Source organism: Macrobrachium nipponense, chromosome 37 (assembly GCF_015104395.2).
Source record: "Macrobrachium nipponense isolate FS-2020 chromosome 37, ASM1510439v2, whole genome shotgun sequence".
Taxonomy (NCBI): Eukaryota; Metazoa; Arthropoda; class Malacostraca; order Decapoda; family Palaemonidae; genus Macrobrachium; species Macrobrachium nipponense.
In genome coordinates this window covers 45,801,467-45,829,325 of record NC_061097.1, presented here as the reverse complement: position 1 = coordinate 45,829,325, position 27,859 = coordinate 45,801,467, and the positions used below count along the sequence as shown (strand labels likewise).

General features: G+C 36.6%; 2 protein-coding genes across 4 annotated transcripts; one reads left to right on the top strand and one right to left on the bottom strand.

Moving 5' to 3' along the window:
- Positions 1-141: 141 nt before the first annotated feature.
- Positions 142-12,151, top strand: LOC135209216 (vacuolar protein-sorting-associated protein 36-like). 2 transcript variants are annotated; one of them, XM_064241909.1, is made up of 4 exons: positions 181-336; positions 9,918-10,104; positions 11,288-11,410; positions 11,684-12,151. In XM_064241909.1, the coding sequence occupies exons 2-4, from the start codon at positions 9,931-9,933 to the stop codon at positions 11,702-11,704; spliced, it is 318 nt and encodes a 105-aa protein (XP_064097979.1). In that variant the 5' UTR covers positions 181-336; positions 9,918-9,930; the 3' UTR covers positions 11,705-12,151. The 2 variants fall into 2 exon arrangements, with proteins under 2 accessions (XP_064097977.1, XP_064097979.1); XM_064241907.1 differs by lacking the exons at positions 9,918-10,104; positions 11,288-11,410; positions 11,684-12,151 and adding an exon at positions 5,444-8,399 and having other exon boundaries at positions 142-336.
- LOC135209215 (exocyst complex component 8-like) lies at positions 12,026-26,634 on the bottom strand. Of its 2 annotated transcripts, XM_064241906.1 has the most exons (15): positions 26,508-26,634; positions 24,089-24,244; positions 23,236-23,322; positions 22,264-22,391; positions 19,850-19,992; positions 19,145-19,298; positions 18,689-18,827; positions 18,283-18,487; positions 17,651-17,795; positions 16,579-16,759; positions 16,023-16,153; positions 15,299-15,524; positions 14,809-14,999; positions 13,711-13,916; positions 12,026-13,560 (listed from the first exon to the last, which is right to left on the bottom strand). In XM_064241906.1, the coding sequence occupies exons 1-14, from the start codon at positions 26,560-26,562 to the stop codon at positions 13,728-13,730; spliced, it is 2,130 nt and encodes a 709-aa protein (XP_064097976.1). In that variant the 5' UTR covers positions 26,563-26,634; the 3' UTR covers positions 12,026-13,560; positions 13,711-13,727. The 2 variants fall into 2 exon arrangements, with proteins under 2 accessions (XP_064097976.1, XP_064097975.1); XM_064241905.1 differs by lacking the exon at positions 12,026-13,560 and having other exon boundaries at positions 13,589-13,916.
- Between the last annotated feature and the right edge of the window lie 1,225 nt (positions 26,635-27,859).

The window sequence follows — 27,859 nt, the reverse complement described above, 5'->3', positions numbered from 1 at the left end:
AACCTAGAAAAATATATATACAAATAAATAGAAAGATCTATAAGTAAATAGATAAATATAGATAGATACATAATAGATAAATAGATCGACAATCTCGTCGAAGGTCATATGTGACCGGGACGTATAGTGGCTGTAATTTCACCATGACCCCATAATGTCTTCTATAGTCATTACTTAGAAAAATATATTTAAAACTAGAAAGATCTATAAGTAAATAGATTATGATAGATGAATAGATAGACAATTCCTAAGGTCATGTGACCGCGACGAATGGCTGCCTCAAGGCACTGTGCTCCTGTTGGTTCTCCATCTATCGAACCTCGCTGACATTCCTGGGTGAGAAAATTTCTCCATTTTTTCCTAATTCGTAATCAACGAATTCTATTTGTCTTGAACATTAATTCTATAACGATCGGAGAAGACGAGACGAAATCAAATTAGTTAATTTAACGAACGAATGACGGGAGGGTTGCTAGGCCGATGTGCGTATCTGTAGGCCTATATGGGTATTAATATTAGGGTCAACTGACCTTTACCTTCGCTTATTTAGGGCCAATAGGCCTATTGTTATTACTTTTCCCCGATTTTAGACGTTAATTGGGTCCATTTGAATTTTGGGAGGCCTAAGCCTGTCCGGGAAATGTCTATTAATGAAAGGAAAGTTTTTCGGTAAACCGATGTTAAATTATCGTAGGCCTAAGCTTTACTAGGCCTACGTCTGTTCTAGCTAAGGCCTAAGTTTATAGGAGCCTAGACTTTAGCCTAGCTTAATCTTAGCATAGCCTAGGCTAAATTTTTGTTGGAGCGTAGGCCTAAGCCTATTGTAGCCTAGGCTAGTTCATAGGCTGATGTGTAGCCTACGCAACTGAAATCTAGACCTAGATAATTGTTAGGCTCTTTTTGCTGTAGTTTTGTGCTGCAATTGGTTTTGGCTATTTGGCTTAGTCTACTAGTTGGCTACTATAGCATTGTGTTGATTGTTGTAGCCGACGCCACAGATCTATAGTATACTTTCTCCTTTTGTTATAGACTAGTTGGGTTAGGTCGAACCCACCTGACGAGGTAGGAGGTTTGCTAGGTGTTGGTTGGTATTTTTGGTTCTGGGCGAGGTTAGGCTATTACGACTGTTAGGATAATAGCAGTTTCGTGGTGCCTCGGCTATTTTAATTTAAACTTCAGACTGCTACCTTGCCCATCTAGTTCAATAGCTACCAGTTTACTTGTAAAATGAGTGTTGTATTTAGTGTCGGTTTTTGGAGACGAACACAATACCGTAGGCTAGATGAAAGACGTAATCACGTAAAAAATATGGATGATATAGGGTAAACAACCGCAGACGATCCATCGTCATCGCGCTGGCCAGGCCTTATTCACTTGATATTTAATTGGTGAAACAAGAATATAATTACAACTTTAAGCGTACCATTCAAAACATTGAAATTTCATCAACATAATGTGATATATGAAAGCCCCGTACGAACTAAAATAAGCATGCGACGCTCTTCGTAAAATATGTTTTCAAGGCAGTTTTGAAATCCAATATGGCGGCAATTGTGTGGCTGGCCGGTCTAACCACAGACGATCCACCATCTTTCCCAGCCTTCCCAGCACTCATTTGAACAATGTTAGCGTATATATGTAACGTTTATTGATCTTACTCAAGATTGCAGTTGTAATCAGTACAATAAAACAACATTTCATTGCCTATATTACTGAAAGTATGAAACTTTTTATTCCCGGGTTCATGGTTTGAACTGAATTAATGTTTACCTTGTAATTGGTGATTTTATCCTTACTGCCATCACAACTGAAACTCCACGGTGCTTATTTGATTGTAATTATACACATTTTGGTCTTAATTCACTCCACGTTGCACTTGAACCACGTTGCTGTTCCTGGTTCCTAAGCACTCACTCCGCAAACACAGTTACGAGAAGCAGACGACTACATGTTTATGAGATGCAAAGCTTTATTTCCTTAATTGTGTACTTTACTCATTATTTAGTTTAATTTTACTTGAAAATGTATATTTAATTCATGTCTATTATCCCTTTTTTGCATCCAAATTAACCCCGAAAAATTACAGATATTTCTGAAGTACGAGCAGACGACGGCAAAAAGACTCATCGTGGCCAATCTACTGGAGCTTCACACATACGCCGATACAATTACAAACTGTTTTCATGAACTCTAGTTGTCATAGTAATGTAGTAATGATAAAATTGCTGTACGTAATATGTATACAATATACTACAAATAGATACGCTAATTTCACTTATTTCCCCGGTTTTGTGTAAGTCTTATACCAAGTTTGTAGGGTAAACACATACCAATTGACAACACTGATAAACAGTTTAAGAGCGCAAAACGCTGCAAACCGCTGCAAAGAATGCCTTAGCCCCCTTGAATAAGTACGAATAACTGCTGGTTAGAGGTTGGGGTTACGATTGTTGTGGTGAAAGTGCCCCAGCGTCTATGGGTACAAGTAGTGTGCGGATTTAGCACAGGAAATGGGGAGTTTGTTGACACAAGCGACTCCACAAACATCGAGATGGCGTCCATCTTCGAAATATTTGGAGTTGTAAGTAAAAATTTCGAAAGCGTTTTGGGGTTGTGGGCACTGCGTTGGCCACCCTTTTCATTACCCTCTGTTTAAATCTTGAAATATGGCCTTAATTTCTAACTTTGGAGAAAATACTTACTTTGAAAGGAGAGTGGAGGTCTTGAGCTCCTGTTATCACCACCAACAACTCATGACTGATGACCATCTCCAGTGTCAGGACGTGTTGAAGTACTTTTCGGAGGGTGGCCAAAACTTCGGTAGTCGGTGAGTTGGCCAGTCCACTCGGTTGTTTACCCTAAGCAAATAAAAACCAAAGGTAGTCAGTTTAAACATTAAAAAACATGAAAGAAATAAGCCAATAATAACAAAAGGGAGTCAATATAAAAAAAAAAAATTTAGCATATAAACATAAACACAATGCAATCAATATAGCCTAATCATAGAAAAATATTTAAGAGAAGAAAAAGCATAAATAAAACATAAAGCAGTCGATATTTTGGCTGGAATGACGGGAGACAGGCCGCGGGAGTAGTCTTCAGCTTTGCTGGTAATAGTAGACTAATTAGGCTAGATTCAGCCCACCGCACAGTTTAGGAATTGGCTGTACCTTTATTAGTGTTATGTTACTGGATAAGGCTAGGTTAGTACAACTGGTAGGACAAGAGCTATTATAATGCCAGTACTATCCTAAAAGAAAGTGAAGACTACCTACTGCTGCGGACTGGTTCCTGCCAGCCAGCAACAATAATGTTTATCGCCATTTCTTATTTTTTTTATGTATGCCTTTTATTTGTGCATATGATATTTACAGCCTTTTTATATTTTCATGTTTATCCCCAAGGGGCTGGTACTAAACACGGCTACCTTTTTTTCATGTAAACTGGTAGTTACTGAATCAGAGAGGCGTGGTACTAATTTTCAGTTACTGAAACACCCTCGAAAATTTGATTCAGACACATGGCCACCATTTTCATTTCTAAACCATGCTGGACATCATCATCTGACAATATGTCATCATGCTAGAAATTGTAATTTGTAGACTGCCTATTATGTAAACATCCTGGTAAATTTACCAGTTAACTTATGTTATTTATATAATGTTAATATGTATAGTGTATTGTTTATTCGAAAGACTTTTTCCCCTATACTGTACCACTTCTATCACAAATAGGTATTTACAAAGTATTGATAGCCAGCGATGCCGCGGTTACGATTAGCTTTTTTATTTGCAGGCTATGGCGCCAAATTAAAAAATGAGTCTTGTAGACACAGCATTCCCTAACCTAACCTAATTCAGTGGTCCCCCCCGTATTTGCGGGGGATGCATACCAGACACCCCCCCCCCCCTGTGAATAGTTAGAATCTGCGAATGCTTGGAACCCCTATAAAAATGCTAAAAACAGCCTATTTTGTTAGTTAAAACTCAAAGAAAAACCCACTAAAAATTATTATACTTGGTTTTTTTCAATAGTTTTATCACAAAAAGTGCATTTTATGATGAAATTGATAAAAAAAAAAAAAAAAACAGGAATTTGTGGATATTTCTCATAGAAAAATACCGCGAATGTGCGAATCTTCTGCAAATATTGCGGGGAAACTTTCCCGAGGGAAATCCGCGTATGTGTGAGAACGCGAATAAGGGGGGTCCACTGTATGATGACCTTCTGTGAAGTGTCACATTTTGTGGCACACCAGAGGGCAAAAGTCATATTTCTGCCAGGATTCTGTATTTTGGTAATTATTCATTTTCACTGCAAGTGGTATAAAAACAAATTTTAAATTGACAAGATAGAGTTAGGAAACTATGAGGCCTTTGTAGTAGGCACTCTTCCAAGCCATGATAGATACAGTAAGGCAAATCTGCAATTTATTGAACATAGACAGTGACTTGTATGAGAATATGTAAACACAATGAAGTTTTATGACTGCCAGCATTAGAGTACGTAACTTTAAAATACTGGTACGTATGTTGGAATTGCAGGAGCTCATGCAAATCAGCTAGGATAAATTTTTTAATGAGGTTATTTTGTTCATCAAATTTTTGATGGGTGTTTGCCAAGATTCTCTTAGGTTATAACTGGCTTCCTCTATAATAAGTGAATACCATAGGCGTATGTGTGTTGCTTTCTATTTGAAGGTTGTCTTTCATTGGAGTTTACTGGATACAGAATCTACTGTTAATGACAAGTTGAGGATGCATCAACCATTATATATCATCCTGTAGTTGGATAGGTTAGGGATTTTTGTATACATGTAACTGATAAAATACCATGTTCAAAGCTGAGCATTGTATTGTTTGGCGTTCAGTAGAATGTCTTTGCGAAGCTCATTTATTGAGAGTTGGGTATCATTGTGCTCTGTATCAAGGTTGTAGTTTTCCCTGTAGTTTTCTGTTTTTATTTAATATAAAATATTGTTATGTATGTATTTTCAAATACTGTACTGTGGTTAAAGTGGACCCTGAATTTTACAGAAAATTTTGTTGACTGTAATTGGTTGTGAGTTTACGTGGATGTCTTCCCCTCATCAAGGGTTTTGATTCAAAGAAAACTCAAGTCGTCCATTCATCAAAACAGGGTTATAGATTGGGAGGTACTTACCAAGTATAATAATTGTATTTTTTACAGAATACTTTATAATTTTTATGCAATGGTGCTGAGATAATAAGTGTCATATAACATCAGTTGAAACACGAGCAATTTAGGACAGGTTTCCAAGAAGGCTTGCATGTATGGTGATAGGGTCTTTGCTGTTTGGCAAGTTGTAGGTGGTGAGACTTGTCATTTGGCTCCCTGCCACTTCCACTGAATTTGGAAGTAGTTTGCCCATCTTTCACTTTTAGTTTGCTCCTTCTGATTTTTGTTTTTCTTCCTTTTTCAGGAGGTGGCAGGAGAGCTGTATTCTTGGTTGTGATGTGTGGAATATTTTCGTGAAGAGTCTTGAAAATCAGCTTTTTTTTTATTGTTTTATTCAAACAAACTTGAATCTGAATCCGTTGTCTTTGATGAACCATGGATCGTTGGTACTGGTGCGATCCTAGCTTAGTGTCGGGAGAAAGGACAGAAACCTCGGCTAATGGAATACGGTTGTATGATGGCGACAAGAAAACAGGATATGACGACGGCCACCTAGTGTTGACTAACTTTCGGCTGCTCTGGCGACATGAAAGCCAGTCGTCATCTTTAGGCTTACAACTCGGTCTAGTGGTTCTTGTAGAAGAGGAAGCAGGTGGATATTTTACCTCTAGTCCAAAATTGATTCTTCATTTATCACAGCCCCCACATACTCAGTCTGCAGGACCCGTAGCTTCTAGTCCACATTCGTTTATCAAGTTGTCTTTTAGACAGGGAGGATGTAGCACTTTCCATCAAGTATTGCAAAGGGTTGTTGGTGACAAGCAGTGGGAGAGAACCGCTCCGTCGATACCTCAGGCGTCAAGGGGAAGTCAGAGAACACACACTGGTATCTTAGGCATAGAGCGTGCAATCCAAGCCAAACAACAAGAAACGAACCAGAACATCAGTCGTGCCTTTGAGGATTTGAAAAATTTGATGGGCCTTGCTAAGGAAATGGTGATGCTATCAAGGAATATCGCAAACAAAATCAAAGAGCACTCTGGAGAAGTGTCGTCAGATGACACCGTTCAGTTCAGATCATACCTTTTGAGCCTCGGCATAGATGACCCCGTCACCCGAGAAACATTTGGGTCAGCAAATGACTATCATCATCATTTGGCCAAGGAACTCTCACAGGCTTTAGAAGAGGCGGTTAAAGAGGCGGGTGGGGTCATGTTACTCTCTGAAGTTTATTGTCGCATCAACAGAGCTCGAGGTTTGGAACTGCTGTCTCCAGAGGATGTTCTTCATGCCTGCCAAGTCATGAGGAAGTTGAATCTTCCCATTATCCTTCACACATTTGAATCAGGGGTCCAGGTTGTCCAGACAGCTGGTTTGGACCAAAAGAAAGTTGTAGCTGCAACCGTTGAGGTTCTGAATCGCCACGAAAGTGATGGAGTGTCAGCTGGTGACTTGGCTCGGGAGTGCGGGATGCCATTGCTCCTCGCACAGGAGAGACTTTTACAAGCAGAACGATGTGCAGAAGCTGTAAGAGATGAATCAAATCAGGGCTTAAGGTTTTATCCTAACTTGTTCTTTTCACGTGCAGAAGCTTAGTCTAATTTGAATGGTGAACTTTGATAATGGAGATAGTGCAGACTAGGGTGCTGTTTCTGGTCACTGTGAAACACCCTTATTTGTTTAAGTTTCTAAATCCAAAGCAGGTGACTAATAGATAAGGATACTTTAACTGATTTGAATAATGATTCCCTCATATTAGATTCTGTTCTGTTCTGTTTCCATCTCACATGTTGCATCTCTGTTATGTTTAGACTCTCTGTTTGATGCTCAGAAAATGACTTACTTAGGCTATGTTGCTCATACATGACTGTAGTCTGGATAATGAAGAATTGTGAAGGCAATTCTTATTAATTGTACATTGTAGTAACGCCAGAAAAAAATTTAAGGCTGATGCATAAGTACAGAAATGAGTGCAAGACCCTTAAGAAACTGATGGAAAGTACGTACTGATATACCGTTAAGAGCTTTTAGATGGAAACTGGCCAGTTTGATATTTTGTTATTCATTTCTAGTTCATAGAAATGAAGTATATTACTGTAATGGTGCAGTATGTAAACACGTGGTAAGGAAAGCATAAAGTACTTCTGTACTTGTATACCCTATGTATTGATAAATTGTAAGAATTCTACCATATTCCAGAGCTAAAGTTATATTGTGACAGGTCTCTTGTCTTAGTATTATGGCAGAATTGAAGAAATGACACTTAACATAAAACTAGACAAGAATTACTTCAGGATATCATGTTGTATTCTTTGTACCAGTCTTTTGTCATTTTTTTAAAAGTTTAGTTAGTTTTTGCACCTGAGAAAATTTGGTAGAAGAGAACGTTTGCTTTCAGACATATACTACTTTAGTTCTTTTGTTAAATGTAATTTCCTAAAGAGATGTTTATTGTGATAGTTGCAGTTTTTATGCTCAAGTCTATAACTTCTTTTATTGACTAGGACGTAAGCTTTGTTGCTGGGAAAATTCTTTTTGTGACGCAGTTAGAATTCTCATTGTAGAAAAAATGAATTGTATTTTCAGTTGCAAGATGAACATCAAGTTTTCATTCCTATCAGTGACTTGGAAAAGTTATTATGAGATCTTTTGGCCCTGGAGAATGTAAGGTGTTGAAAAATTGTATAGAGCTGTACTGGATATGTGCCTTTAGGAAGACAAGCATCTTATGTCTGCTGGTACTACAAAATAAACTTGCGTAGACTCTTGAAGGTCATAAAAACCCTTCGCTTTTAATCAGTCTTGATATCTCAGTGTGTGTGTGGAACAAACCAGTAAGTTTATAGGGTCAGTATGTCTGGTATAACTCCTTGACCTCATGTTATCATATTTTATCAGTTGTAGGCCCAGTGCATTTATTTATTTCATTTTGTCATTGATGAAGACGTATTTAGACATTTGTGATGTCTTGGGAAGTATTACTGTCCACTATTACTATTGAGATGTTGAGAGCCTTGATTTTTGTTACTCATGATTTAAAGTTTTCCTTTACCTTTGTGCATTGCAAATGTCCATGTGCAACAGAGTGATGCCACTAGCTTAAGAATTTTGTATTTCATAGCATACAGTTTAAAACTGTGTGGCTTGCAATGCAGGAGTAGGAAGTTAAGTTATGTACATAGAAATATCTTTAGCCTGATAAGAAAGCTACAGTATAATTATATTAAGTTTTACAAATGACAATAAACAATGAAAATTATTTTCATATGGTATTATCTGTTTTCCTTTTACAAAGATGGGAAAGGTACAGTATAGTCCTTATAAGAAATGTAAACATAACATGTGCAGCTACAGATGTGTATGAAAATGTTTTAGCAAAAAAAAAAAAAAAAAAAAAAAAAAAAAAAAAAAAAAAAGAGGTAACGAGATGAACGTGGCTCCTGATCGTTTCAAAATCAAATGATTGTTTCTTAAATGAGACTGCTTTCTGTTGAGAGAAGAAACAGTTCTTGAAGAATAAAGTTATTCATAGGCATTTGAAATATCTGCCTCACTTGGTATTTCGTCTGAATGCCAGGAAGGCAAATTTAATTTTCCCTTGGTGTTGGTCCTGGAAGATGCTGTGTTCCCTTATACGTACCTAAAAGATTGGGTATATTAGTGTTATTGACACATGCTTTGGCGAACCTCATTGCAGATTCACGGTTGTAAAATCTTTGGCGGCCACACAATAAGATAATGCAGACCTTAAAAAGTATATCCTGCTTTTCAGTAGTCATGACAAAAGGACTAGTACCTCCACCTCTGGTAGGAAGGGACTCATATCCCGCCTCAAGATCTTTCTCCCCATCTTGCGTGGTACTAATGCCGACACTACAGTATATTGTTGTCTCATTATAAGCATTGACTCTTGTTAATTTACCTGTCATGAAGCCAAGCTGACAGTTACCAGCCATAGAAGTTTTGTGTGTGTGTGTGTGTTCCAGAAGCTTTTTCCTTACTATCACAGCATAGTACTATGTCACTTTATTTTTATACTGTATAGCACTACATACATTACACAGTATTACTTACATCTTTCTATATGTATATTATTATATTATTCTTGCAACCCCTCTGGTCACATCTGCTCCATTATCGTACAGTAATTAAACAAAAATGTAGTCTCAAGAATTAGGAAAATTACCTATAAGTTGTAGGAGTTGAGATGGATTTTCAAGCTTCTTTGGTGAGCAGACATTTATTGATGGAAGTAGATATGAAGTTAGCTTGAAGATTCTGGTTACTAATAGTTCAGTCAGTTTAGGAATTGCTTGAAGATATAGTGCCCCCATTATGTCTGGTGTTTGTTTATGTTGGGATGATAACTGTCTTAAGTGTAGCTGAAAATAGGTGTCAGGGAAAACAGGAATATACTTTTGAAACAAATTATGTATATACAGTGCAGTATAAGAAACTGCTACTATATAGTAAACAATAAATCTTAACTTTAAAGTTTGCAAAGTATGTAAAGTACTTTGCTTGTATGTAGCCTATAAAATCTGTTTGGTAACTATTTAAACCTGCAAGGAATGTAAGAAATAATTGTGTCGTCATCTTTGCCCAAGTTTTCACTCATTGTAATTGAAGGATGATACATATATAAGAAAGGAGTACTGTGTAGGGTATTTCAGGGTATAGCCCTCCTGTTCCAATACAGTATAGCATTCCCTGCTGTTCCTTTCTGTAGAATGTTTAAGTATCCTTAGTTCATCTATGTATATGTTCTAATGTCACAGATTGTGATCCATCATGGCTTCGGCTTCAAGTACGAGCGCGAAGAATCTGTTTGTAGACTCAAAAACTCGTTTGGCAGAGAGGGTTCAAATGAATGTCAACAACATGGGATCCATCTGCCGTCAGGTTAATCGTGGGTCACAGTCTTGTGATATGCTGACTCATTCTGCCAGGAACATGGCCTTACAGGTTAGCAATGCATTCCCTCAAGTTTCTTTCGTGCTGTAGGTAGAAGATAGTTCTGATGTTGCCATATTGTTCATAACTCGAAAGGTTTCTTTGTGGGATACAGATTTGTCATAGAAGTAGTTTTATGGAATAGGGTTTTCAAGTTTCCAAATATGTTTTATTTTATATGATAAAGGGTTGCTTTTATGAATTGTTTAAGGGCTAATAAAAGTAATGACAAACCTAATTCTTATACTGCACTGGAATGATTTTTTTCTGGACTGGCATGTTCTTGACATACCACTAATGCAAGTTGTTAAAAATACATCCAGTAGTCACAGTATGCTAGTACAGTACATTTCTTTCCAGTTCATTTACCGTACATACGTATATTGCACAGCAACATTTTACCAGTCTGGCACCAAATATGGATACATATACTATTAAACTTGCTGTGTGGTTCAGTACGTCATTTTCCTAACCCATCTTTTCCTGACAGACCAGCGCACTTCCTAGATTCATTTAAAGAAAATTGGGCTCTCTATGTGTATATTTTCCATTGGGGAAGGCTGGAGTGTATCAGTCAGCATTTCCTTTGCATGGAGGACTGTATGCAGCACAATTTTCCTAGAGCCTGTATGGCACTAGCTGCAATGCTTTCTGCCTTTTACTTTGCACATTCCCTTGGATCTCATCCCTCTTAGCCATCCAGCTGGTCTTGCTCCAGTTTCAACTCCCCATTGTAGAACAGATCTTTCATGTGTAGAATGAGTATGTAGGCAGGAGAAACTCAAAATACAATATTCATCCTCAGGAAACTGGGCTGTCCATTGGTTAATTTAGCATCAGGATGTACTTTAGCTGATGTTTGCTTGATAGACATTTTGACAAACAGCATAGCCAAGTCAGTAATTTATAATTTAGGAGCCAAACTGAAATGGTAGTTCCTGTTATTCTGATTTGATAAATGAATAACTCAAGATCAATGAGAAGGAAGAGGAAAGAATAAGAGCAAAATTATTTAATAATTAAGTAGGATAACGTTGTGAGGGCTATGACATCTACAGTGACTTGTAGTTCTAACAGTGTTGGCAAAAATTTAATTATATTAAAGCATCTTCATTTTGGTAAGTGTATGTTGGCATGTTAATTAAGTAAAAATAATTTAATTTTTGACAAAAAAACTCGTGATGTTTGTTTCCAGGAGCACGCCATAAGGAATTCAGAGGAAAACTTGCAGAAACTGAACATTCTACTGACACACCTTGGCTACCAGCAAGAATCCATCCAGCGATCTGCACATGCCCTTGAGAACGTTAAGGAACAGGTAAGTGCATGCATTGTTTTCTTTGATTTGTTCATTTATTAACAAAATACCCTTTTTTAGCCATAACTTTTTTCACAATTTTATAACATTTTATGAAAATTACCAATTTCTTTTAATGTTATTTTTAGAAGGAAACTTGATAGTGTATACTATTAGCATTAAGCTAAAAGTAGCATTACAGGTTTATGGAAAAAAAGACCATTTCATAGATTTAAAAATCCTAAGTAATTAAGAAAAATGATGCATATATTAATGTGTAATTTTTCACCCCAGGTACGCGACATGCAGCGATAGGCCAAGGTCGGAACATTTATCAAAGTGTAATCTCAGTACCTGAGAGTTTAGTTGCGAACGTGGGACTGTACCCACAAGTGTTTTATCGGTGTTAATTCAACAACGCTTGAATCGCTATGAAGGTTTCCCTTGAATTCAGAGGTGGTGCTGAATTATTGGTAGCTAATAAAGCTCATCATGATGTAGACATAGAGGGGTCCTGGAGTATGGCCCAGTTACTTAAGTGGATTCGTGACAACTTACTGCAAGAAAGACCAGAATTGTTTCTTCAGGGGGATTCCGTTCGACCAGGGATTTTGGTGTTGGTCAACGATGCCGACTGGGAGCTTCTTGGAGAACTTGACTACGTTCTCGAAGACAAAGACACTGTTTTGTTCATTTCTACATTGCACGGAGGATAAAATGTAACTTGTTTACAAGAGAATAAAAGAGAATTTAAATCCCTTATCTTTGCAGAATTTTTTAAAAGTTGAAGTCTAAAACAGATGAATGAAAATGAAAATTTTTAGGTAGGAAGAAATCAAATGGAAAGATAGGAAATGTTAATCTTTGTTCATTCTTGATAACATATCCCCCTCCCCCCAAGTCAATAGATAATTAATTGCCTCAGGTTAAAATTTTTGTCAGTACTGAAATTCATTACATTACAGTAAAATAGCAATACATAATTGAAGATTAAAAGTAGAGAATAATTTAGACAAATTGTGAAAGCAATTAAAGAAATCCCTAGGTATTCTCATGAATAATTTCCAGCTGAAAGGGAAAGGTAGACTTTTACCCATGTCCCAGCTAAGACACTTGTGTACAGTAATAGGTACTCAGTAAGCAATGAACTTAACCCTTAAACACCGAGCCTCTATTTACAAAAGTGTCTGTCATATGCCGGCGGCGTTTGGGAGTTAGCGCCGAAGCGGAATTATTATTTTTTTAAAATCACGGCATGCGTAGTTCATAAGATTAAGAGTTCATTTTTGGCTCCTTTTTCTGTCATTGCCTGAAGTTTAGTAGGCAACCATCAGAAATGAAAAAAATATCATCATATATAAATAATGGAATATATGACAGCGCGAAAAAAAAAAATTCATATATAATTGTATAAAAATTGCGCTGTGAGCAACATGGTTAAAGCTAATGAGTTACTTTTTTTTGTATTGTACACTAAATTGCGATGATATTGGTATATAACAAATTGTAAAACAATCAAAGCAACACAGAGAAAATATCACAAAATGATGCATGAATTCGTAACGTGTAGTGCAAGAAGAAAAATTCGTGCATGCGCGGCTGGGTAACGCTTGTAAACAAAACAACAGCATGATCTGTGAACTCCCAGCATCCCTCAAGGGGTGTGATTTAAAATTTTCGCAAACTAGGCCTATAACTATTTTTCCGCGAATATTTAAAAAAACTTTTTGTAGTCGACGTACCGTACATCTACTTGGCACCCAACAGACAATTTTAGTCGATGTACAATACATCCAGTCAGTGTTTAAGGGTTAGTAGGCTCTTCAGACCATTAGAGAAGCCAGTTTAATAGTGTAAACAACTGTTTGTATTTTTGTGTAGACACAAGAAAGCAACAAACTTCTTATCATATCACTTCTACTTTTCTAAATCTTCTACACAATTGTCTCCAATACTGTATCACCTTATAAAGATTTTTCATTTTAATAAGGTCCTCCTTATTAGTGTTCACTCCTGTAATTGTAGAATGGTATTCCAAAACACTTATGCTATGAAAGTATACTGTCACCATCATCCAGGTGCCATATCACATATCCCCAAGGACGTCGGCAATCATGGCTCGCCATTCCTCTCTATTTGCGGCTCTCTGCAGCGACTGAGCTGCAGACATTCTGTATGTGTTGGAATTTAGGTTAAAGCCAATTTTAATTCCTTTATTAGTCTCTATATAATAAATTCCTCTTAAAATAATTATATAGCACTTACATCAGAGTGTATAACATATAAAACGAATATTTGGTATCAGAGCATGAAGTACATACAGTACTGTAACATGTCATCATATGAACTTGGATTCATATTTGTTAATGGTTGGCGCATTAATTGCTTGACCAGTAAGGTTCTGATAGCTGGAATGAAGACTTGGGAGACTTGGATGGGTGTGTCCTCTTGCTTCTGCATACCGATGCTCGGCAACAGTCAAAACGCCGTCGAGGAGGAATGCGCTGTTCCTTCTGATTGTGGTGAGCTGAAATTTTACCATTTTTATTAGTAACCACAAACATGAATCCCCATCAGTTAATTTAAATTAGCATATATATCACTGCATAATCCACTGAAAGAAAAGGACATCAAGGTGAACCAAGAACCTTTGTTTACAATATAGAAATGATACTAAATATACTAACCCAAAATGAACCGTTACCTTTAGACATTAATAATGGGTGAATAGCAGCTAAAGAAAACCTGTCATGGCATGGAATTATTTTCAATTTTGCTTTGTTTCCTCCTTGCGTACCTTCCTTACTGTCACATTTTGTTTTGTTTCATAAACAATAGTCATGTTCTGTGAGGTTCACAACTTTGGTAATTTGTTTGAGAGCAGTACAGATATCACTATTGTACAAAGTACATATGACAAGAAAGTTATTAAAATACAAGAATTGCACTACGTTTTCAGGGAATCTTTTCCATAGTCCACCAGTGTGAGGAATAAAGGAACTGAAGTTCAACAACAGCAAGGCACATTTACTGCATATTGGTGCTGCTGTTCAGCAGAAGACTAAATATTAGTGGCATATATTTAAAAACCAGGAATTGGTTGGGCATGCATAATGGAATTTTTTCTTTGAAATGCTTTGCTAGTGCACTCAAATGCATTCCACACAGGTTAAGGCTATTTGTAGATTATGGTTTGTGAAATTACTATAGTACGTTTATTGAAATTGCATACTTTATATTAACAGGCAATATAAAGTATGCCTTCACAATAAAAAAAATGTCATGGATTCATGGGTATGGTTGAACTTAACCAGCAAATTTGGTCAGGTCTTCCAGAAAATGTAATTAGTATTTATTCATACTGACCGTGAAAATGTAAAGCTACAAAATGTCAATACATATACTTGGTATTAATGTACCTCATTCTTAAAGAGAGGCTCGTCCAAGGAAGACTTGCAGTGTCGAAGTTGAGCAGAAAATATGGCCGTGAGAGATTCGTCAACTAAGTGCTCAGTCTCTGGCCAGTAAAGACGTAGTACATCCTCAAGGTAACCCAAAAATGCACGGCTGAACTGAATGCTGTTGTTGGTGAGCCCAATACATAATTCGTCTGAAATGTAGGTACGTACAGAAAAAATCATGTATTCACCATACATTAAAAACTTACAGTTTTCTAAATTTACATCATACACAGTACATAATGCATTGTCTCAAGTATGGATGGGGAATATGGAAAATATAGAATTCCTGCAAAGTATAAAATGTTTTCCTTCAATTTTTTTTGCTAAAGCTAACCTGCAATATTCCGCATGAAAATTGGTGATGCAAAAAGAAACAACCACCAAATTTTATATAATTTTACTCTGTACTTAATTACCCAAGATTAAAATAACAGTGTTGCTTACTTACCTGTTACATATGACCGTACATTAGCTATACCGATGTCATTCATGTCTTCAATGAACTTGTTCAACAAATCTTTGCTGTCGTACTTGAGCGTCTTCCAAGTATCCTCCTGCCCTCTTAACTTCACTGCCTCTATCATTTTATCGCGCCCATCACGAATCCACCTCTCCACATCGCGTAACAAGAGTGTATGGAGAGAAAACGTGAGGTCTAGTCCAATGTCGGCTAACTGGAAGTCAAAAAATACATCCAGTAATAAAAACATTTTCTATGTTTGTCTAGAATGGTTTTAAAAAAAACCATTGTGTTTACAAAGAAATAAGAGGTAAAAACAAAAACTTCAAAGATCAATGGAAATGAAAATTGTCAGTCTGGAAGTCTTTCTTAGGTATCTTCATTTCCTGAAAGCATCTTGTTGTATAAGTAATAAGTCGTCTGCTGGCAGAAGGAGCAATTTCCTCTAAAATATCTAACTGCATATTGGCTTCTAGGCTTATTATGCAATCTGTGAAAATGTCTTCAGAAGCAAAGCTTTGCTTCCTAGAAAATTATCCACATGTCTGATGAGTGCCCACTCTCTACTCATCTTCTTTTATTGGAATTTTTCGTCTTGCAAATACTAATGTTATCAATACAAAATACACAATGAGATAACAAACAGAACTAATGGTATTAAATTGTTTTTATCATTTCAATGATCACATGTTTTAAGAATTAAATATATTACCTGTTGGCAATGATGATCAGCCTGGCTAATGCATTCGGCGACAGTGGTGAGCGAAGACTGCGTTGTGAAAACATGCCTGGAGAACATTGAAGCGAAGTTGTTCACCTCTCCGTGAGCCCAAACTACAAATGCTGAAAAAGAAAATCAGGATCAACACAAACTTCAAAGGATGTACAATACTGTGCTGTATCCTGGTTTATTTCTACTCCTCTACTACTTCAATTTAGGCTTGGTCTAATCTAAAGGACAGACTTCGCATAAAGCAGATGCCTTGCTGAATCTTAACTACACACCACACCTAACTTGTGAGTGGATGAAAACAATTTTTCATCTGTAGAAAATGAAAAATAAATGTAAAGTTGGATGAGTTGTAGAGCTGTGTAGGAAAGACCAGTGGAACAGATGAAAAGTGAAAGGAGGTCAGTGTGGTCACACTAAAGTAAATTAAATTATCTACAATGATTCAGAAGACACCTGTACCATCATAAAAACGGGGTTGAATCATCAGTTATATGTAGTGCAGATATGAGGAGAGAAATACTTGTGCAATCCTCACCTGAGGTGCAACTTCGATTAGCAGGGAAGGCTTTATTGAATTCCCGTCCAGTTTCCAAGAGATTGTGGAAAAAGATAGAGCACAGCTGACGAACATAAAGTACAGTCTTGCCTTCGAGCCTCAGTCTCTTCAGACCAGCCTTCAGGATAGCACCTCGATGTCCCAAGAATAGGCCACATGCCTGCAAATCAAAAGAGGCTCGTCAAGGACAACCAACTTACTAGTAAAAGATAAACCAGAATTACAAGCAATTCCCAGCAGAGTTTATTACAGCATCTGATCACAGCCTTACTTTATATCTATATGAAATTCATATCTTGCCAGCAAAACAAATACATCCACTTTTATTATTCAAGAAACATGGTGTATACATATACCACTTTCTTGAGGGATAAAATTTTCCAATATCTTGCATAAATTTTATGTTATTCCTGTTTATCATCATCATTGTTCCAAAAGTTCATGCTTCGCTATCTATTCCTTTCATTCTTTGTCAAACCTGTTCAGCTGCACCATTTCCTTTCTACATTGTAGATATTCTAACAGTGGTGTGTCATTCTATGACATACATCAGAGCAACAGTGTAATTTTGGGTGTTGCAAATCTAATACCATTGCCTCTTAAGACAGTATAATTTTTGGATAACATTAAACAAAAAGATCAAGTTTTTTACTCACAAAGAAGTGTTTACTTGTTATAAATCCTTTATAAATCTTTATTGCAACATAGGAATATTTCTTGTTAGCCAGGATTTGTAATTCTAGGGTTTTGTACTATACAGGAGTGTTATGTGGACACAAAATTAAGATGAGTTTTACACCTCATAACAAGATTATAAAAAATGAGTTAAGAGGAGGTTTATTGAAATATTTAAAATACTCCCATCAAACTGCTCTGACACTTATCTTAAAAAGAAAACTAGTACAATATATTAGATGCTCATTGGACTGACATTTATACCTGAAAATTTCTCTAAAAGGACTTTCACATTTGTAACAGATGTCATTAAAAGGAAAAGGACATGTATGTTATGATATAAAGTATAAAACAAGTTTGACATGTCAACACTGACCTGACTAGACTTGTTGAGATGCACAAGCAAAGTAGTAGCTCGTCTTGCAGCTCGTGGGCCACCCTGAAGACTCTTCTCTGGAGTTACTTGCAATTCCGCTTGCAAGACGTCAACCAAGCTTCTTACTCGCCCTTCAAGCGCACGTCTGTTGAACGCGTTATCATTAGTCTTAAAAAGTTTTGCCGGACGACTCAGCTGTCATAGGGCTGGGCACAACTGTACGTTGCTAACAAGTTGAATCTTACACTTGGCAGTTGGCACTATAATACAGCTCTAGTATTTAATGATTGAATATGCAGAAAATGTTGAAGATTCTGACAAAGCTTCACTAAGGGATTTGTTACCGGTACTTGAGAGCCATTATTAAAATACATTCCCCTGGGGGTAAATACATGAATCCCTCAGCAATAGGGGAGTCATTAGTTGTGTCTGCCCTTTTGATTACCATAGATTTACACAATCCAATTTTATGGACAGTCACATTACACTGTACGGATGAAACTACTTATTCACCAAAGAAGATAATGAAATTTTCTGTGTCATTCTGGAAAAGTAACATCACATAGAAATAAAATTATCTTTAAGGAATTTCAAGTGGTTAAACAAATCATAATATGGCTCCAGCCACGAACCTCATTTCATTGTACACCGGAGTTTTTGGAGCAGAGTCAAAATATTCTCGGCCGCTGTCAATCAGGCTAACAGCATCCTCAAAGTTCCGTTGTGCTATTGCTTGATCTAGTTCCTCTGGTAATTCTAAAACCCATTCTGGAGGACCCATGGATGGAGGAGGAGGTTCTTGGAAGGGATTAAGGCTATCGCTATCTTCAGAAAAGGCTGGAAAAAAGATAAGTGACATCACTGCTTGACAGTCAAGCACAGCAGGCAATAATTATCCAGTATCCTCTCCATTGATCTATTCAGAATGCTTCAGTTTTTAGTAAAGTACCAATAACAGCAACAGTCCCTACAACTAGAGAAATGTCACTTCTAAAAGATTAATAATAATCTAATGTTATGATAATGACCAAGACTTACGATTGTTACTATCTAGAGAGTCTTCTTTGCTTAGTGAGAGTTGTCGTTCTTTCTGTTGCATCTGAGCTCTTTCAGCCTTGAGTTTGTCAACAGCTACTTTGTTGGCTTTGGCACGCTCTATCTCATCAAGCCAGTCTTGCTGTAATAAAAAAATAAAACCTAAATGAGGTGCAAGATCCATAAACAATAAAAGAAAGACTCAAAATTCACCCATTATACATATGTAACTCTAAACAAAATACCCATCAAGTTGGAAATTTACCTTCAACCTCCCACTTAGTGATGCAATAAGCATAACGTTTGGTTCTAACAATCTTTTGACACTATGCAACGCTACAGATGTTACTAAGAATTTTCAAGCAAATAAACATTGACTATCTGATGCTCCTTAAATTTCAAATTCTAAGGTATATTGAGTCAGTAACTGGTTCAAACATAATCACGCCATTTTGAAACCTTGATCTTTGCAGTTGGAGCCATGAAAACTCTCGTATCAGGAAAGATGAGGACCTTGAAAGCATTCTTCGTTGTTCCACGATCTTTGATATTAACAGGAAGGACTTGGTCTAAAGGATAGAGAACCTCAAACCTGTACCGCACGGGGCCACGTCTGCAAAAATTGTCATGAGTTAAGAAGAAGGGTATTATCAGCTTTACCAACTGACACAGATAGCCCAAAGGACTTGTTTTTAATAAGAGGTAAAAATCAGACTTGGAAGAGCCATTCATAATGAAGTGCTGAATATCCCATTAACAATAATGCAACTAAAACTGAGGTTGACAGAAGAAACAGCTACATCACAGACCATTATATTTGTTATAAATCATTACATTAACAAATGAGAAAATGTTAAGGCTCATATACGTACTCTAGGCAATAACATTGACAGTGAGTTGATTTTCAAGTCATGACACCTAACCAGCAAGGAAAGCAAGTCTGCTTTCCTTGGTTTGATCCTAATCCTCGATTCCATATGGGAAATATCTTTACATTGAAGGATTTCAACTAATCATTTTCAAAACTTAAATTAGCACAATATAAGCACTGTATAGTACTTCTGACCAGCCTTTTACAGCAAATACAATTTCAGCAGTCAAATAAAAGAGGTCTGCCTGGGGGCTAAATCACTGTTCAAGTATTGCCATCATCCAAGCACTTGCCTGTCACTCAGCCATGCTGCAATCATCAAGGAGTCGTTGAGGAGGTAGGCATGAACTCGCTGCATAGCAGTGTAATCATCCTGGTTCAGTTCAACTAAGTCCCCATCAAATATCAGATAGCGATCTTCCACTTCCATGACATGCTGCAGAATTGAAGATAAAAAGAATAAGCAGACAGCTTTGCAGACATTCACATTGGTACAATAAAGAGCAAAGACGCTCCTCTTCTTGCGAACTTTCAGATATGAACAACCGTGATTGTAAATTAAAACTGTATGTACTTTACTGTATTATTATCATAAATTCCTTTATGTATTTAATGGATTTAGGTTTTACATACCATTCATATTATAAAATACTCTATAAAATACAGTAAATCAAATTCGACTAATGAACAAATCAAGATACGAACAGCCATCGGGAATTAAATCGTTCATAAGCAAAACAACGTCTGTATCACCCTCTACATACAGCAGTTACTGCATATATATCCTCTTCTCAAAAGTATATCAAGTGCACTAAAATACCTGCTACCAACAAACTTTCTGGCTAAATAACAAATAAAACTGAGTATACCACAGATCTATGCCACTACAACAAATACTGGCGCAACTGTGTAAATGAATAAACTATTAAAATACGTACAGGCATCTTACAAAAATGTTGGCAATGAGTTAGTATTAGGATTTAGTGCTTTAGCTCTTTGATTCTGATCAAGTTCATTTAAGGTCACATCTGATTTATACAGAAATGCTAAAAAGTTGATATATCAAACTCACAGATCTTTAAGTACCATGAGCAGGTTGGATTACGCTGAAAGATTCAGTTATTAGCACCTGGATGGTCAGTCAGCGTAGGTCCCTTCACATTGTAAAAAAATCATGTCATTTTAGACCTACGATAATTACCTGAGAAATCATTCTCACTTCAAAAAATTGGAATCTGGGTGCTTCGTCCCAAAAGGATTAACAGACGTTAACAGACGTGGTATTCAAAGCTGTCCCCGTGAATTACTAAGAGTACAAATGACATTCATAGGATACAAAATATCTCTTGAAATAGTACCAAGCTTAGCAGCAATGCATAATCAATAACATTCACCACAAAGCTAAATTCAATATGATTTCAACATCTTTCCCAAAACTAGCAACAACATCTGCTACATATTTCAAATTGTTTTTACCAAAGGCAAGAAAAGTGTGTTGAATTAATAGCATGGAAATCTGTATTATTAAACGTTACAATTCGCAGCAATAGAAAATGACACAATACGTATTCATAAAAGTAATATTTTGTTCAGGTAGAATATTATTCTATTTTCTACTGCTTTCAATATTTCAATTACCGTAGCACACCACAACTGCTCAGAATGTTACCAACTAATCAAATTACTGTAAGATGCAAACTATAACCATAGTACTTGCTACTCATTATAATTCTATATAACGTTATTACCTTAACAATTCTTTTCTTAGGGCAAAAAGAAATAAAGAGAAAGAATCAATGTTTGTTTATAAATCATTTTGTACCTTTCTATCAAGTTACCTAGAAAAACAATAAAAAAATTCTATTTAGAAAAAGTTAAATGGACATTAATGAAAATAAAATCATTAAATCAGGATACAAAGAGTAACATAATAAGTGGGTGAGAAAACAAGCAAAAAATGAATGACAGATAATATGCTTAAGGAAATTTCATAAATTAATTCACTAAGTAAAAATTTTAAAAATGTAAAAAATACTGAATAGTAGCAACCTCCTTTATTTTAGGTATCATAGGAACAGTAATGTTTAATTAATAAAAATTATGATTGGTGAATGACACCAACTCACAAAATTATGCATGCATACAGAAAAAAAAATCTATATTCATTAAATGATGACAAGAATCAAAGAAGCACAATACTGTACAGCAATTTTGTATTTGAATATGTGAAAGACAAAACTGTACTAACTGGCAAATAACTGTATATGTGGTGCAGACATGAATTCCCACATCATTCTGTTAAATCAGAAGGCAAGAGCAGTTCTACAAGACAGATTATACTTAGATGCAATGAAAGTGAATACAAATGGAGCTACATGTCATTTCAAGTTACAAAATTATCTGAAACATTTGGAAGATGGACACACACAGAAACAATTCAAGATCTATCTGTAAATTCCTAAGAATTAACAGTACTGAAATCCCATCTTGAATGCTAGACTCATGGTGAAGTACCGTACACAACTCCATTCATAGCAAGCTAATCTCTTCTTTCTTCCCATTCAAAGATGCACATACCATACACAATGACCACATGAACTAAAGATATGAAACGTTTGGGGTTTAAACTGCAACAATTCTCACTTAACAACAGAAAAACAAACATGAAAACAATATCAAACTGTAACACTTTTTGTAGAATACTTACTGAACATCCTTCTATTTTTTCCAATAACCCTGTCAACTTTTTACGGTTTTCCTTTTCGCGCTTCTCTTTCAACTCCTGGGGATCAACTTCTATCATTTCCTGTGCTGCACATCCTGGGCCACGCTCACCTGGAAGAAGGAAGAGAACAAGCTTAGTTATTTCTAGCACATCCGATTGTCAATTTCCAAAAGGTCATCCAAAGCCAAAGGGTCCTATGACAAAACATAACTAGGTTAGGAGCCAATTTAAAATATCAAGAGGAGACATGTCAGGTTTAATATCCCCAAAAGATTTATTGTAATACTGTAATTGCATACTTTGGGACATACATACAGAATGAATTACATACAGTTTACTTTTCACAGACCAGTACAGGCAGTCCCCGGCTTAAGACAGGGGGTTCCTTTCTTGAGATGCGTCGTAAGCCAGAAAATCGTCAAAAATCCTATGAAAACCTTACTTTTAATGCTTTGGCTTCTTTAAAAACTATGTAAACTGCATCTTTATTGAATTTTTCATAAAAACTTTCAAATATTGATTATTTTGAATTTTTGGTCATATTTCTTCTGGAACATGCATCGTAAACCTGGAAACAATTCCGGATGAATATAATTGAAAAGCGCCGTAACCTCCGAACGTCATAAGCCAAACCCGTCGTAAGCTGGGGACTGCCTGTATTTACATACGCTATATACATACTACTCTCATTGTACGTATACTTACTCCATACAGCTACTACTTTACATTATACTAATATCTTAAAATGCTGAAAGATATACGTAACATAGAAACTATGTAAACTCATGTATAGCATTAACACATGACTACAGTACTTCCTATTAAGAAAATATTCTCTCTATACAGTGCTAGTACTATACGTACTACTTGGCAACATTGCCTTTAGTCTTAAAAAAACAAGATAAAGTATGTATGTAAGCAATATTGCTTACAAATGACATACAAGATAATTACCAGTGATCGAGAGTTCCAGTAAAGATGTTAAGAGAGATTTCTGCTCAGTGATAAGGTGTGATAGCTGATACATCTCACTCTCTAAATCTGCAAAAAAGTATAAGATTAATGATAGATGTAACATGAAACCCCATCATCTTCATCTTTAAAGAAAACAAGTACAGAAACCCATATTATTACTGGGCTACCTTAACCTACCATAACAACAGTGCAAAATCTCTAAATTCATAGTCACCGAATATTAAAAATGATATTGTTATGATACAATAAAGTTTCATACATACTTACCTGGCAGATATATACATAGCTGACGACGGAGTCGATAGCTATGTATATATCTGACAGGTAAGTTGAATGTATGAAAATGAGCCATACTTGAAGCAGTTATTACCAATGGAATTTAAATCACATGGTCCCAGCAGAAAAATTCTTGTTATCAAACAGTACTTAATCTGCACACAATACTGTTTATGAAATGTCTATCTATCTCACATTTATAGACTGCCTTAAAACAAGGCCCATGCAGGCATATATTTGGCTTAATTTAAACCAGCAAATCAACTTACCCTACAGCAATAGCTCTCATTTTTTCCACATTTATCCTTCATTGTTTCTGATGATAACATACAATGGAAGGAGGGGCGGGAGGGTTACTTTTTACATTGAGTCAAGCACAATACAAGGTGGTAAAGGTAATTTGGAATATGCCTTTGGCTCTCAACTTTCTGTCTATCACTTTTCAACTATTCCCTTCGAATCATTTCTCTCATAAGCGTCAACTTCTTTACCAAAGTTGTGTCATACTTTCTTATAAAGACTGCAATCTATAATTACAGATACATATATTACTTACAAGAAATTTCTTTAGCCGTGTCTATGAACTGCATGTAGTTCATGTACACATTTTTCTTCAACTGGGCATTAGTCTCTTCTGCCAAGTGCTGGATCCTTTGCCTCTGTTGCTGGAGTTCCAGCCCTCCAACACTACTCTGGCTGAGGTCTTGGACATCTGAAACACAGAAGGAAGCATAAGACACCTCTTTCCTCTCTTCTTTACATAAAGACAGCTATACTTCTGCACAGTAGTTTTGTCTTACATTTCACAAGTGCAACTTTCAAAATAAGATATAAATGGGGGAGAACTAACGCAAAAGAAAACAATAAATCCTTGGCCATAGAGGTGCAAAAGAAGGAACACTGATAATACTCTTGATTGTCATACCTGAACATTCTTAGATGGAAACTTACAAGTCTTCCAATTTCATAATCAAATATCAAAACTTTAGACTAAACAGTAATTGGTTTACATTTATCAATTCTTATATCCATTGAAATTGGTTTCAAAATTGACAACGAACCTCTAGTGGACAGTATAATTACAGGTTACAGTAAGAAAATAAAACACACACACCTATGTTGGAACTACAACTAACTGTATGTATGATTTCTAGAACTGCAACATAATGGTGACAAAGAAGACTCCTTCACAAAATTGATTTTGTTACTATCCACCACAAGGCTCCACTTAATCACTCAAACTTTCAAAGCAGAAAGCAAGCAAAATCTTCAGTGGAATATTAAGGGCTACCAACTGCTTAAGAGGTACCATGGGTTGAGTTACATATGAGGACAATACGGTAGGATGTATTCCCACATACAGTATGCAGCATTTTAATTTTTTTTACATGGGTTAAGGGGAGGTCCCGGGTTAAAAGTGCAGAAGAGCTAAATTTTTTTGCAAGTTGTGGCCTGCTTAAAAATGTGTAAAACACATTTTTCAACAATGATGCATCCTAACCTATCCTAAGAAAACGTCCCCTAATCGATGACATTGTTCATAGTATAACGACAGCTAAGCTGCAGTACTACCAGACCCAGTATCCTAGGTTAGGATGCAGCTCTGTCAGAAACATACCACACTTTCTTTTTTTCTATAGGTTATTAATAAGGAATTTCCCAATAATTGATAGATATAAAAGTAGAGGAAATGCAACAATTATTGGCAAGTACCAACAATGGGTCACCTGGTCAGAAATACATTAGCCATAAAAGAAGCAGTTAGGAAAATGGTAATCCTCTGCTGGGCACTGTGTTTAGTACCAGCCCCTCAGGGATGAACATAATAACATAAATCTCTCAAATCATCTTGGTAAATTCTAAAATTATCTCACCTGTAGTGGATTATAAACACCCTTTTCTAGGGTGTATATTTCACTCACTCACTCCACTGGCTGCGGGCCTCCATTTAGTAAACAATTTTTGGTTGATAAATGATATCTCCATGCATATACCATTCTGCAGAGTGAGGGGGTCATGACTTACTTGGGAGGAGGGGGGTGTCCTGGGGAAGGCAAAGCCTCCCAAGCCAGATTAGGGAATGGCATCATAGGTTGGTTAGGTTAAGGTAAGTCTCGTTAGGTCGCATTTCCACTGAAATACCTAATACTAACCCACGACTACACCAGCCCTGACCCCTCATTCTGCATTCACATAAATAGCTAAACAATACTATCTCTGTGCAGACCTCTTCCTTAGAATGAGTTATATACCATTGGAGTGAGTGCAGAGTAGGGGTAAGAGATGCTACTATATTAATTGGTAATTCTAAGCCCTCATTCCACGGTGAAGTAGACTATGGCAGTTGACATTTTCCTACGTTATTTTACTTACTGAACAAGAATTTAAAGTAAGATTTATTCGGACGACTGTAATTAGCCCCCAGGGGCCAGTACTAAACATGGCTAAATACATTGGACGCTCCAATCCCTAGTGGATGTCATATCTGCGGTTACGTTCCTTGCATGGTAATAACGTAGGAAAACGTCAACTGCCATAGTCTACTTTACCGCAGAATGAGGGCTTAGAATTACCTATTAATTTTTGCAGTACGAATTTCAGAGCGAATATAATCCATGACCTAACCAGACTTACATTTGCTGAACCTAACCTTGGATACCGTGTCGTAACCTAACGGGAATTCTTGACCTATTTCTCTGCATTGTAAAGTTTCTTCGTGCAGCAATCCTCTTTAAAGTTACCTGATCGACTAATATTATCAAATAAATTATTAGAAAACTCATTAATGAGGCTAGGGCAGCGCTAATTTGATTTGGGGGCGGTACCAAAGAAAGCGAGTCTATAGACTCTCCAAATCCACCGTAAAATAATTAATTCCTTACACAACCTATTATTAAATCATTATAAAATATTGACACCACATTTATAATTCCAAAAAAGTGTAATATTTATAGGCAGAACTCGCCCGGACTCACATCTCTCAGCATTGAAATCCTCAGCTGTCAATTTCTTGACGAGAAGGTCTGCCATGTTTGTTTACATCTGGTGTCTTAAACTCCGGGCGTTGGCGACCTTCTGCGAGATTGGGTGATGTTATTATTGGCAGTACTGTTTTTCTTAATTTAGAAAGTTTATTGGGGATTTTTCTGGCTTTATCATTATTTTGAAACACACGCTCACACACACACACACACATGCTCACGCATACATACACATTTGTTAATACTAAAGCTGTTGTATGAAAGCTCAGGAAGTATGAAAGATCAGGTGACGTCACTATTGAGGGTAATGTTTCTGTTTCAATACTTTTTGGGGATGTTTTTCGCCGTTATCGGTAAAAATCATACACAAACAAGCACACATCTATCCTTGTAATATAGTATATGGATAGATAGATAGACAGATATGGAAAATCTGGACAACATGTGGATCTAGGCCAAACACAAACCAAATACCTGTAACAAATTGATTAACTGTAATATCTTTCGTCTGAATAGCGTGCCGTTTATACCAGTCAATTATCGCTTATATGTTAAATGTGTTGTATTTCAAGACCTGTGTAACATTTTTCAAAAAGTTTGTTGCTTGGTACTCTCTTCCCAACATGATTTTGCAAGCTTAGATTGATTTTGTAATAGCATAATATTTGATGAAAGCAACATTTAATCCGTGTTTAATTTTATTATTATTTGCAACTAATCGCTTACCAGCTGATCAGGTTTTAAACATCCTTATGGCAACTGGTGAGACTCAGCTTGATCTAGATTCTGGACCTGTATAGATAAATAAATACCCATGGGCCAAGACTGAGGCATCACTGCCCAGTCTAACCAAAACCTCATCTTTGGATGTCTCGCAGTCGACGTTGCTCGTTGTATTCCTCCTATTTATCCCCACGCTCGGCCGGTTGTTCCAAAATTAAAGTACGGTTGGGGGAGAGGGACACTGGTACCCATCGGGGTTCTGGTGGTTTTGGCACCCACTCGGCATTTTACGGTAGTTGCAACTATCCGAGTGGGTACGGTTGTGTTTTCCATCAAGCAGACTGTCCTGCCTAATCGAGGACTGTTCATGGCCAAGGCACAACGTAACCATAGTCAGGATTATAGGAAAATTGGTTTTCTAGTGATTTTGAGGCGCCGTTTGAAAACTAGTACCCTCAAGTACTACTACTACTACTACTACTATATATAAATGCTTTCTGCTTTAATATTACTCCTAGCCTAGTCCTTTTAGTTCAATTTTCATTGATTCCGTTTGCCATTTATATTGCTCTTGGAAAATTATAATCTCAACTTAATCTTCTTTCGTTTCGTCGTTTCTTTCC

Excerpts from the sequence above, each read along its gene's own strand:
- LOC135209216 (XM_064241907.1), top strand. The coding sequence starts at position 5,575 with ATGGATCGTTGGTACTGGTGCGATCCTAGCTTAGTGTCGGGAGAAAGG.
- LOC135209215 (XM_064241906.1), bottom strand. The coding sequence starts at position 26,562 with ATGGCAGACCTTCTCGTCAAGAAATTGACAGCTGAGGATTTCAATGCT. Across the intron at positions 23,323-24,088 it reads CACGGCTAAAGAAATTTCTT|ATTTAGAGAGTGAGATGTAT; the intron begins GTAAGTAATATA and ends ACTTTTTTGCAG. Across the intron at positions 15,000-15,298 it reads TGTACGGTCATATGTAACAG|ACGAATTATGTATTGGGCTC; the intron begins GTAAGTAAGCAA and ends CCTACATTTCAG.